This window comes from Takifugu flavidus, chromosome 6 (genome assembly GCF_003711565.1).
Source record: "Takifugu flavidus isolate HTHZ2018 chromosome 6, ASM371156v2, whole genome shotgun sequence".
In the NCBI taxonomy this organism is placed as follows: Eukaryota; Metazoa; Chordata; class Actinopteri; order Tetraodontiformes; family Tetraodontidae; genus Takifugu; species Takifugu flavidus.
In genome coordinates, this window is record NC_079525.1 from 4,364,954 (window position 1) to 4,377,427 (window position 12,474).

The 12,474-nt window shown below is 44.5% G+C and overlaps 3 protein-coding genes across 4 annotated transcripts; 2 read left to right on the plus strand and 1 right to left on the minus strand.

Moving 5' to 3' along the window:
• Positions 1-11: 11 nt before the first annotated feature.
• On the minus strand, positions 12-6,242 carry tapt1b (transmembrane anterior posterior transformation 1b). The gene is made up of 14 exons (XM_057034492.1): positions 6,042-6,242; positions 4,761-4,891; positions 4,572-4,690; positions 4,100-4,262; positions 3,890-4,025; positions 3,657-3,754; positions 3,504-3,573; positions 3,281-3,361; positions 3,089-3,198; positions 2,707-2,766; positions 2,433-2,501; positions 2,269-2,345; positions 2,012-2,184; positions 12-1,918 (listed from the first exon to the last, which is right to left on the minus strand). Exons 1-14 carry the CDS (start codon positions 6,217-6,219, stop codon positions 1,677-1,679), a joined length of 1,707 nt encoding a protein of 568 aa, XP_056890472.1. The 5' UTR covers positions 6,220-6,242; the 3' UTR covers positions 12-1,676.
• Positions 6,243-7,042: 800 nt separating this feature from the next.
• Positions 7,043-8,709, plus strand: clrn2 (clarin 2). Of its 2 annotated transcripts, none has more exons than XM_057034498.1 (3): positions 7,043-7,295; positions 7,693-7,872; positions 7,981-8,709. In XM_057034498.1, exons 1-3 carry the CDS (start codon positions 7,043-7,045, stop codon positions 8,247-8,249), a joined length of 702 nt encoding a protein of 233 aa, XP_056890478.1. In that variant the 3' UTR covers positions 8,250-8,709. The 2 variants fall into 2 exon arrangements, with proteins under 2 accessions (XP_056890478.1, XP_056890479.1); XM_057034499.1 differs by having other exon boundaries at positions 8,020-8,709.
• A 208-nt stretch (positions 8,710-8,917) lies between these two features.
• Positions 8,918-12,362, plus strand: lap3 (leucine aminopeptidase 3). Its single transcript, XM_057034494.1, has 13 exons — positions 8,918-9,158; positions 9,260-9,375; positions 9,495-9,549; positions 9,635-9,740; positions 9,823-9,982; positions 10,070-10,234; positions 10,398-10,556; positions 10,648-10,772; positions 10,877-10,965; positions 11,034-11,136; positions 11,303-11,382; positions 11,519-11,631; positions 11,903-12,362. Exons 1-13 carry the CDS (start codon positions 9,066-9,068, stop codon positions 12,087-12,089), a joined length of 1,551 nt encoding a protein of 516 aa, XP_056890474.1. The 5' UTR covers positions 8,918-9,065; the 3' UTR covers positions 12,090-12,362.
• Positions 12,363-12,474: the final 112 nt, after the last annotated feature.

Consider the following 12,474-nt stretch of genomic DNA (forward strand, 5'->3'; position numbering starts at 1 on the left):
ACAGGCAGGCGTTACTTTACAAAATCTGTGTTTTATTCTCCTTCGACCACGTGGATGAATGATGCTGGCTGTACATGAAAAATAAAGAACATATCCAAACCTTGCACATGTGCTTTGGTACACTGATGCACTGCAAATCATCCACCTGTGTCTCTCACACACACACACACACACCTGATGCATTCATGGAAAAATGGACGTCTTCAAAAAAACTCTTAAGAAATAGATTTGTCTGGGGGATTTTTGTGGAATGACCAGTAAATATCAAACCTTTTTTATTAGTTTTAGGGCCACATAATTATGTGAAAATAAAATGTTTACAGTATATATATTTTTTCCACCTTGACAGCTTTATATCTTTTGGGGTCATGCGGGGGTGCTGGAGTCTGTCCCAGCTGCATATGGGCCAACACGCAGTTCCCCTGCAGGGGCCCTATATGAGCATTTGGGGATTCGGGACCTTGCTCAGGGGTACCTCAGCAGCGCTCTGAGAGCATCCTGGCACCTTCGATATATAAATAATAGCAAAGAAATATATAAAAATAAAAACGCTTTCGGTTTAGATCGTTTAAAAATGAGCAGATATTCCATTTTCCTGCACCCACCATTCGGCTCATTGACACAACTTTAGAAAATGCTCCATTTCTGTTACATCTGGAGCTTCCACGACCTTTAAAAACAGCCTTTAATGGGATTCTTGTCATGAAAATAATCATTAGAAACAACTGGAAAACTCACACTCTCTCTCACACACACGCACACTGTTGACTTGAGCTCACAACAACACAGTGATCTTATGCTAAAACACAATTATTTGTGGGGTACATGCTTTAACGGCGAAGCACCAGGAAAATAAAACTCCGGCACTCTCCTCTGAAATCCACTTCAAAACATCTCCGCCTCTAATATCAGGTACCGTTCAACTCAGTGCTTCGATGTCATCGTAAATTGCACAACATTAAAGGTTCAGTAGGAGCTCAGACGGAACCATCGGCGCGTGGACTGAGCCGTGCCAGACCGGACGCGGTTCGGTTTTCGCATCTGGGATTTTTCTGCGCACGTGTGCGGCGGCGACTACCTGGAGTCCCCATGTGAACATCTGGGCTCATCTGTAAGAAACCTTTTCAAAACGGCGACATCAAAATGACTTTTAGAAGACTGGGTCTTCATCCTGCAGTTGGACCTGGACGATTTTAGAAAAAAAATAAAAATAAAATAATGCTCTTAGAAATGCACTTTTTTGACGGAGTTTCAAATTGAAAACACGGTTAGAAAAGAACTTCTGCCGTTTGTTCTTCCTCGAAACGACTCCGGGCTGTCCTGTACGTGTGATTGTGCTTTAGAACTCCAACTCGCACAGTCCCCGCTGGTTTTTTTTGTTGTTGTTGTTGGTTTTTTAAACTCTTGCTCCACCGCAGCTGCTCGTGCCAGTTTCCCCCCGCCGCCATTGCCGACGCTGCCCGGGTCACGGGGCACTGACAGGACCAGACGGAAACATCTGAAGTGACCTCTGATGCTCTTTAGTAACAGCTTTATGCCATGGCTGCTTGTGTCACTAATAAATAAATAAATATTCCATGGGTCGGCGGGACAAAGTACCCGTCCACTGGACCCGTGTCTGATCCCTGAACATTGCTGCTTTGTCAGGACGCTGACTGGCTATTTTTAGATGGCTCTCAGTCTATTCTGTTGCCACAGATAGTGAAGCGGTCTATTTCCAGCAAATCTTTCTTGGGTCTTCTCGGTTCTAGGCCGTCTCCGTCCTGTCCCGTGTTGATGATGATTATTTTTTCCTCGTCCTCATCCGGCGTCGTCAGGAAGGTGTCCGAGTCAATCTTGGGGAGAGCAGAGGCGGAGCTCTGGACCAAGTTGGCGGCCTCAGTGTTGTCTGGCAATCCTTCTTCTTCACTCGTGGCTTCTGCAGAGAGACAGTGAGGGACGATCAATGACAACGTCCATACGTCCTTCGTCACGTGCAGCTATTTAGGAATACAGATTAGCGCCTCCCTACCTTTCTGTGGTGCTGTGTGGACGATTTTTGTACGGTTCGCTTTGGAATTTACACGGCTGGAGACGGCAGAGGGTGGAGGGTCAAAAAGCTTTTCCTCCATTTTGGCCTCTTTGACGAATATACAAGAGGTCCCCAGCAGCACGATACTGTTGAGCACCTTCAGAGTGATCATCCTGCTCCCAAACACACAAACATGAAGAAACTGGACCGCAGAAACTGCAGACAATGTAGATTTGATGGGAAATAAAAGGATTTACCCCAGATAAAAGAGCAGCACACACATAAAGGAGAGTGAACCCTGGATCTTCACTGAGCTGCTGACTACTCTGATCAACTGAAGGAGGAGTAAACACAAGAGCGAACCAAGACAACATTAGAATGTGGACCATATCAGTAGAAATTCCCATGAAGAGTGACTGACCAGCAGTGCTAAAGGAAGAGGGATGAAGCCCATTCTTCTGGATACCGAGTCACTGTAGTCCGTGTAAGCCTGAAGATGGTATTCAAATGAAGTCATGTTTCTAACTCTCCAAGTGATATTTTAGACCTAATATAGTCAATTAAAGTCAGAATATATCAGAAAAAGAGGATGTCAGCGCATGCAGTTTTTATCCTGACTGTCAAAACGACGTAGTTTATCCTGTAGAGGCCGTCCGTGGAGAGACGGGGTGTGTTTGAAGCACAGTTTCACTTACGTTTTTCTGTCGGCTGCTGACCAGGTCAAAGGCCAGGCTGGCCTTGTATTCCCCGTATACCTGGACACAAACACATCGGTGAGACGTGTCAGAATCGTCAGACAGTGAAAACGTCTCTGCGTGACACCGGCCCGACTGAATTTTGATCACAATGGTGATAAAAAGGGAATTTTAGAGCCACCGTCACTCGGTGTGTAAGGTTTGTGAGCGCTTGTTTGACAGATTGGAGCTAGAGGGGTCAATCCCTCCGTGCTGAGTTGGTTTTGTTGCGTAATAAAAAGACAAGATTTGTCCATCGGGCATATTTTGTGTAACTTTAGATCCAAGGGCAATTTGTCCGCTGGATTAAACCGGCCCCGATGCTTATCGGCGGCGAACTCACATCAGCACTGATGTCGTTGAACTTGGTGATGAAGGCGTGTTTGACAACATCCACGGTGACCTCTGAGGCCAGCACCATGACGACGTCAGGAAACAGCACCCACAGATGGTCTGAACATATCAAATAGGTCATAGTAGGTCACTCTCAATGCCACCTTCGACATAAGCCGTGAACATTTACTCGCATCGTTACCGGCGTTCCATGAAAACTGCTCCATGTTTCGGAGACACACAATGAGCAGGAGGATGCAGTTGGTGAACCTCTCTTTGATGTCTGCGGGGAACAAAACGAATCAATCCTGGATTAACCTACTTTCTTCTCCCCGTGACTCCACTCCATTTCATAAATGTGTCTTTTACTAAATCGGCGAGTTCAAAGGCCAACTTTAAACACCGCGCCGGGTAGCCTCACTCACCGCTGTTTGACATCTGGAACAGGTTGTTCTTCTCAAACTTCTTGAACACGCTTCCCTTAATCTCCACAAACTGCAAAAAGCAAAGTAAAACAGGCAAAGTAAACAAAGCTGCAGCCACGGTGACACCGGCGTGTCTGTGCGAGCTGGACTCACGTTGTTTGACATCATGATGGTGAGCAGGGACTTGTTGTGGGAGTTGAAGGCTACGTTGAGAGTGGTGGCCTGAACCATAATGAGGATGGCGTGGAGAACTGCAGGAAATGCACGCTAAGGACATAGCTAGACTGAGGACTGAGAAGGTGTCATAACAGCTTGTTATAACAATGTACCGATGAACATCAAAGGCAGTCTGACCCGAGCATTAAACGGTTTGTCGGTGAGGATACAAACATAAAGCACCGCCATGAAAAAGTGAGGAATCACGCCGATGTGTGCTCTCTTCTTCTCTTTTGGTTCTGTGGCGGTCCAGTACAGAGCGTCCAGTATGTCCTGACCGAAAGAGGAGAACAGGCGGTCTGCCACCTGACAACACAATGGGGGCAGGATGAGCCGCTGTGATGAGCTGAGGCACACTTGCAGGTATGGTCTGGCTGTACCTCCAACATGTTGTATATGATGTACAGTTTGATGACAGACTGTCCCCTGATCAGGTGGTACATCATGGAGTAATCCACGTAGCTCATCATAGAGTAGCACAGCACCATGATAAAACCTTTGAGCACATCACACACCTGGGCAGGCTGGAGCAGACGGGAGCCACTAATGCAACGACACGTGTTTGTTAATGAGGATGAAAACAACAGAGCATGTGAAAATCAGGTAGCGCTCTACAGTCCCCTAGAGGCCAAGAACGGCAGTGCAGCCTCAATTCAGCTTGCAAATTATTCATCAAATTTGAGGACTTCCTACTTATTGTTGCTAAATTTACACCAATCAGGGACCAGAGACAACATCTGCACACCAGGAACAGCTATCCAATAAATGAACGCTTTTTCTCTAAAATAAACTATTCAATGGGAATGATAAGCAAACATTGGGATTTTTTTCACGTCTTAAACTAAGCTTTACCTGAAGCCACAACAGGGCAGCGTGAGAAGCCGCAAAAGTGCCAGAATCACCCTGAGGGGAAGCAGGGTGAACACATAGAGGAAGGCATCCAAACACAGGAAGAAGCCAAATGTCATCAGCTAACAAGAAAACAGCAGAGCATTAATACACATTCCTGTGTAATTGTAAAAAATGTGTTTTTATATTTACCTTCTCGAGCTCCTTGGGGATCCGGAGGCAAGTGTAGACCCTTTCCCTGCGCTCTGTGTATTTGGCCTCATTGTGCTCCAGGAAGTAGCCTCTGGTGAGTTCAGTAGTTATGAATCGGAACAGAGAAAGATCTACAGCAGCAAACAGAGACCAGACACTAAACATAAACATCTTGTGTTTCCAGAAACACACAGGTGCTGGCATCAACAACCCCAGAATGACTTATTAAAAGTGTAAATGTGAATGACACTGATCAAATATTTATGGACCTTTGATGTATGTTCCACTTTCCATCATGTCAAACCACAACAACCTCCTGCCCTGTCAGGAGCTCTTTTGATGCGTTCAAATTGCACATTTCCACATTGTTTTTAGACCACAATGCTGCCGCAGAGTCCCAGCAGGTACCTTCTCACGCTGGAAGCACATAACCTGAATGCTCTATTTCGAAACAATTTTGCCTTGAACTTTGACACCGCTCATCCCCACACAAGTGGAAGCCATAAAAATGCTTTGCACATACTGAAATATGATTGCAGATTCTATTCTCTGCAAAATAACTATAATTTGCCTGCACACTGGTGTCAACACGAGAAAAACAGCGAGAAAGCAGTTGTACTTGCAGACTGCAGTGTCGGAGCCCTTTCCAAAGGACAACTGGTCACATTTTTTAATACTTATTTAACCATTGTCCCTTGCTGGTATGAAATGGTATGTGGACGATCAGGATACCAGGGACTTATCTCCATGTTACTGGTCCAGAAAGAATTCACCTGTTGGAATGTTGCCTTTAAATGAAAGGGTTGCGCCCTTTTAAAACCGTGCAAATTAGCAGGGACATCCAACGCACGGAACAAACCAGAAGCGCACAAAATTGTATGGCCATGCGCGTCCATGGACTTTTGGCGTGCGTGTGGGAGCCCCCCTTAGTGAAAACACTGCAAACACACCTTTGGCAAGAAACGCCACAGCATTAGGAGAAAGTGCGTTATTCCATGAAACAGTGGAGACAATCCTAAATAACGACAATCTTTCTCCAAATATTGGTCTTTTAGCTCGGTGTTTAGTAAACAGAGGCTGTTACAATAGGCGCTAGTTGCATCTTGCATCGCAAACTAGCAAACGCGCTCGGGGAACCTTGCTAGAACAGATAACCGAGCACACGACGCAATTATGTGGCTGAAAATTCAATACAAACGGGTAGAATGGAACCACCGTGGAGTATCTGCTAGCTAAATCTGTCAAACTGGGTGTTTCTGTAATACCGAAGCTAGCTCCCACCTGACAGGTTGCGTTTCTTGTCCTTACTGTCGCCATTTTTATCGCTGAACCTCAGCGACTCCGTGAATCCGTATTTCCCCGTGTTGTTCCTCACTCTGTCGGACTTCTTGTCCCACTCGCTGTCCTCTTTCTCCTTCTCCTTTTCCTCTCCCAGACCTGACGACAGCGAGTCCGCCATCTTCGTCAAACGGTCTCATCTGCTGCCTGGGAGACTGACATCTGGGTCACGTGACCCGACGTCATCGCGTGGTGCAGTGGCGAGAAATCGCCAGATGGGGTCGCTAAAACGCCGGTGAGTGTTTTGTCACGGGGCGTTGACGTTCCACGCTTCAAGAAATGGGAACCGTTCTGACGTTTACATCACTGGGATGAGGTGTAGAGCGGATCAAACCAATGAAAGGGAGCACGTTGTATTTTTGGCTGCGTGATCAATTATTCTAAATAGTTTATGCTTATATATAATTTCTTGCCAATTCTGTGAAGGAAGGTAAAGAAGCCTACAAAGTGATCTGTTGTGACTCCAGCGGGGAGAATAGAGCTTTTGATGGCCTTTGTAGGCTTTGTAATAAATAAATTGAGCGTGCATAAATGCAAGCTTTTAAATGTCTCATCTGCATTTGCTCACGAATTTATTGCTCTTTTGCCACTGACAGGCACTTTGCATGTAAAGCTTTGAGGCTTCTAATTTGGGTTTTATTTCCAGGCGAAATGTCAAGTCCTTACATGTAATTCATCACTCGCATAGACGCACGCGCGTGTGGCTGACGCACGGCGCGGGGATATAGAGTTTCTCCCGGTAAGAGATCTCTCTGACCGCTATAGATTCGGTTTTCCCTCCTCTGTGGCTCACAGATACACACATGGAATACTTTCCCCGTGTTTCCAACAGTAATGCTATTTTAGATTTGAATCTAGAATAAATTCATGGTGCTCAACGAACGCGCTTTGCAGTCGCTGCCCGGCGTCGTGTTACCCTCCGCGGGGCATCATGGGCTCCTAAGATGCCTTCGCTGTGGAAACGGATAACATTCTCGTTCGCTTCGGTCCTCTGCGTGGGTTCGGTGGCTCTTCTGGTTGTGGCCCTTTCCACGGAGCAGTGGGTCACCGCGCGGATCCTTTGCAAAACCGGTGCGGAGATAGTGAACGCGTCTCACCCGGAGCTGGAGCAGTTCATCGGGGACATTTACTTCGGTTTATTCCAGGGACGAAAGGCCAAGAGGTGTGGGCTGGGCAAGAGACGCTCCAGAATACACAGTAAGCTACAGTAAAAGCACTCAAAAAGAGTCAACATCTGTACTCTCTCGAGTGGTGGTTTTTACAGCAATGTGTTTTGCCTGTTTGACAATAATTATAAAATTTGATCAGTCTTGTTTCTTTTCTGCTCTTGGATCCAAAATAAAGTGTATTGTTTTAGGATAATTTACTGAAGAACACAGCACCCCAGCATGCTTAAATGTCATAATAACCTATAATGGAATAAATACTTTAAAAAAAAAAAGTTTCAATAAATCTCCAATCAGAAAAGATATGAAGGTGGTACATCATCAGGGTCATTTACAAGGAATGCTAAATCTAAATTTAAAGTCACCTTCCTGTGTAATTCAACTTTAACCCTTCACATAAAATCCCATCTTTGTTCCTCTTTGTCCAGTTTTTCCAAAGCTTGTGCAGTCTATCAACGGTGGCCTACACATGATGGTGATCCTCTTCCTGCTGGTGGCCATGGGCTTTGCGCTGGTTAGTTTATCCTTCTGCATTTATAATGCTCGCAAGGTCCCCTACCAGAGCATTAAAGGCTACAAAGGGATCTACTTGTGGAACTGCATTGCGGGTATGTGATCACACTTCTGTCTCTATTATACTGCTTCCAGTTCTGTGTATTTATTTACGTCTGAGTGACCTGCAACCATCACCTTGGTTTTTTTTTTTTTTTTTTTAGCTTTTTTCGTGGGCCTAGCTTTGTTGTGTTTCCTAGCAGCTATGAGGCACCATAGGCTAACTGAGCGGGTGGCCAATTTTCGAGAGACCCTCTTTGTGCTGGTTGTCCTGGAGGACAGACTGGACTGGTCTTTCTGGCTTGGCCTCGGCAGTGTTGCAACTCACTTTGCCATCTGTGGAGTGGTGGCAATGAGTCGAATCAAACTGCCCAAACCAGAGATCAAGAAGCCCGAAGAACCAACTATCTCTTCCCTGGACCTGCTTTACTGAACTCTGACCTTCAGCAATGAACTTTCAGCTCTTTTATAACTGAGAGTGGATTAAAACAGTGACTGAAGGCAAAAGGAAACACTGTGCCAGAGCCTGTTTCAGTGACACATTTATGCTTAGTTGGATATCCTTTCAGAAACCCTTTATTATTATTTTTTTCACTGTAGAATACTATTTGACTATTTGCACTTCTAATACTGTCATTGCTTTTAAATGCAAAATCAGTGTTTAATTATGTGTGTTAATTCATTTATATCATGTATGTGATGAGGTAACTGTTGGCCATTATGTCAGTTTAGAATTTCCATCCTTCAATTAATTTTCTGTGATTAATATGTTCAATAAAAATATGTCCTCTTGTGAATGTATTATTTAGTGCTGGCTTTGAGTTGTTTAAACTGTTTTGGATATAATGTTGATTGTCAGAAATGACAATGAAAATAAAGATAAGTGGATATGATATTGTCTTCAGAATTGGATGTAGTGCAAGGTAAAATAATATTGTAAGCTTATTAAGTCCTGGATAGAAAATGCTCTGCATTCATAACAGCTTTTGTGTTGCTACACTATAAGCATTTGTGTGTGTGATATACTAATTACTAATACTACTGTCTACTGCTGGTTTTCTGAAGCATCGTGGGGAATCAAAGTCCCTTGCGTGTTCACAATTCTACCGCTAGATGGCAACAACGCACCGGTCTTTGTCCACTGTTGATGACGGGTTAAAAATGCGACGGCGTCTGATTGAGTTTCTACCATATGTATGCGACCTCTATAACTTTTGATTAAACAATTACTTGTGCGTATGTAAGGACAATGCTTCTAGTGAGGAGAACTGCAGAAACGGTGGTGCGGAGAAACTATCTTAGGTCATTCTCTGCTTCACAAGCTCGGCAGAACGACAGAAAAGTACGTAGTTGTCATTCGCCTGTTGGCTCGCCGACGGCCATTCATATAACAGCGGACTCATCTCGGACTTGCTGAACATGTAATTTGTTTTTTGTCTTAAGGGTCTTGTTCTGGGAGTGTTTGAGAAGGAGGGCGATGAGAGTAGTCTTCATCTGACGGAGGCAGCTACGCGTTTTGACCAAAGTCTTTCTGGAAAACTGTCTGAACTCCTGAAAATGTGAGTGCATGTCATTTTGTAAACAATAATGCCGAGGTGAACACTGCAACAAAGAGATATGTCAATGACATGAATTCATGTTTTTAATATAAATGAACAAACCGATTTGTGCTTTGCAGCTCTGGGCCAGCTCTAAAGAAGGGCAAAAGCAGAGTGTTTTATGGAATCCACAAGGTAACCATGTGTGACATTAAAAAAACAAAAAAAAACACCCATCATGTAGTAACATCACAGTCAGAAACACTTTCTTTTTTCCCAGGACTTTCCTTGTGTAGCAGCAGTGGGTTTGGGTAAAAGCAATGCAAGTGTGTGTGGAGCAGAGAACTGCGACACAAGCAAGGAAAATATCAGAGAGGCTGTTTCAGGTAAGACTTGAATCTGTGCGAATATTACTGCCTTTAAGGAACATTTATTGGACTTATCTACCTTGCTTTTATGTGTGTTCAGCTGGCTGTCGCTTACTTCAGGACCTGGAAGTGAAACATGTGGAGGTGGATGCCTGTGGTGACGCCCAGTCTGCAGCAGAAGGTGCAATTCTGGGCTTGTTTCAATACGACCAACTCAAAGCCAAGAAGAAGAATAAAGTGATCACGCAGCTTTATGAGAGGTAGATCAGCAGAATGAAGCTGTTTCTGCTTGAGTTTTACTTGCGTTTAATTATACTTGCTGCATGTATGTGTGTATTTGTGTTTAGCACTGACATCCCCAGATGGGAGAAAGGTGTCCTGTATGCAGAAGGTCAGAATCTAGCAAGGCTGCTGATGGAAGCGCCAGCCAATCACCTCACTCCTACCATTTTTGCCAACACCATTGAAGAGAAAGTGGCATCACATGGTGAAACAGTCACAGTAAAGAAACGGTTCGTGCTATAATCTTCATCATTGACGTCATTTAGGAGGATTGTTGTTTTACCACAAAGTCACGATTAACATTTGCAAGAGTATCCCCACTCAGTGAGGAATGTTTATGAACAAAAGGATTATAGAAGACAATATGATTAGTATCCAATCATTTATGTATAGATCTTTGGCCTGGATAGAGGAGCAAAAGATGGGAGCCTTTCTGAGTGTTTCCAGAGGTTCAGAGGAGCCTCCTGTCTTCCTGGAGCTGCATTACAGAGGTGCTCCTGACAGCAGTCAAGCGCCACTGGTCTTAGTGGGCAAAGGTATCACCTTTGACAGGTAAATGATAGTACCGTAGTAATGATAATAAGGCCCTCACTGTGTCGTTAACATTATAATAATCGCGCATTTATCTCTCTGTTGGTGGTAGCGGTGGCATTTCTCTGAAGCCATCACCTTCCATGGATGCAATGAGAGCTGATATGGGAGGAGCCGCCACGGTGTGTGCGTCGGTTGTCACGGCAGCAGCTCTGAAACTGCCAATCAATATAATTGGTGGGTTTTGTGACACTGAGAAGTTGGAGTTGAGATCCATAGATAATTTCTCTGAACATTTTTTCAACCATTTTTTATCTCTACACCAATCCCCCCCATACCAGGCTTGGCTCCACTGTGTGAGAACATGCCCAGTGGGAAGGCAACTAAGCCAGGGGATGTGGTCACAGCTAAAAATGGGAAAACAATCCAGGTGGGGAAACTGCTGTTGACATGTGAGGCTGTGCGAAATTACAGAAAAACAGACCTCTTTGTGTGCAGGTTGACAACACGGATGCAGAAGGCCGGCTGATTCTTGCTGACGCACTGTGCTACGGACACACTTTTAACCCCAGAGCTATTGTTGATGTTGCTACTCTCACAGGTAGCATTTCATTACACTATTGACGCTAAACAGCTTTATGTTTATAGGTCAAATGGTTTAGTTTTTTTAATTTACGGAATCTACTTGGTACTTAAAGCATTCTAAACCACAAGCTGTTATAGTCCAAGTAAATGACACACCTATTTAAATGTTTTTCCTCTTCAAGGGGCAGTGGATGTTGCTCTTGGCTCCGCAGCATGTGGAGTTTTTACAAACTCTGACTGGCTCTGGGAACAGCTGCACAAGGTGCTCAATCTGCTCAGTTAGCACAATCTCAAATCCTTGGTCTTTCTCACCTCCCGGACTGACAAACACCGTGTCTGTGTCTGTGTGTCTGTGTCTGTGTGTGTCTGTGTCTGTGTGTGTGCATGCATCTGCACAGGCTGGTATTGTGACAGGTGACAGAGTGTGGCGGATGCCTCTGTTCCAGCATTACACCAGACAGGTGACTGACAGCCAGCTGGCAGACCTCAACAACATCGGCAAACACAGCCGGTATGTATCTCCGTGGTCTCAGTGAGAGGCTGCGGCTCCTGCTTTTGACGTGAATGTAGCACAGGGATCATAAGCAGCTGTATTATTGTGGAAACTCATTGAAATAAAATCTGTATCTTTTTATCTCACACTAACTGTATGCCCATTTTCCCCACATGCATAAATCTTCTGTTTTCCTCCATCTTTGTCATCCTTCTAACTATTGACTCTCCACAACACTGGTATCAATTGTTTTGATTGAATTTGCCTGTCGATATCCTCTCTGCTGTAGATCTGGAGGTGCATGTACTGCGGCTGCATTCCTCAGAGAGTTCGTCACAGCTCCTCATTGGGCCCATCTGGACATTGCTGGTGTGATGAGCAACAAAGATGAAGTTCCTTACCTGGGGAAAGGCATGTCTGGAAGACCAACGCGTACCCTGGTGGAGTTTGCTGCTGGCCTTGCTCATAAGGACTGAACGACGGAACACATGTCTGAATTTGAGCTGCATCCCTGGATTCAATGTCTGCCTCTCAGCGTAGTCAAGACAAAAAGAAATGTTAAACTTGACTTGTGAAAATCACATGTCACAGCTACTCACAGTCACAGTTTGGGAAATCATTGTTACACGTGTTTACAAAAACATCATGTATGTAATACCTCAAGTATGTCAATGCAAAGCTAATTAGTGGTTTGTGGGCAACTCTTATGACATTAGGATTCTTGAACGGATTAAAAGATGTTTAAACCACTTGCATGTTTCATGAATTTTCAGTTTGTCTATTTTTTTTAAATTAAATTGGGCGGTGTGACCTCGGCAAGAAAACTAACCAATTAAGACCACGCGATCTTCTTCGTGGTCT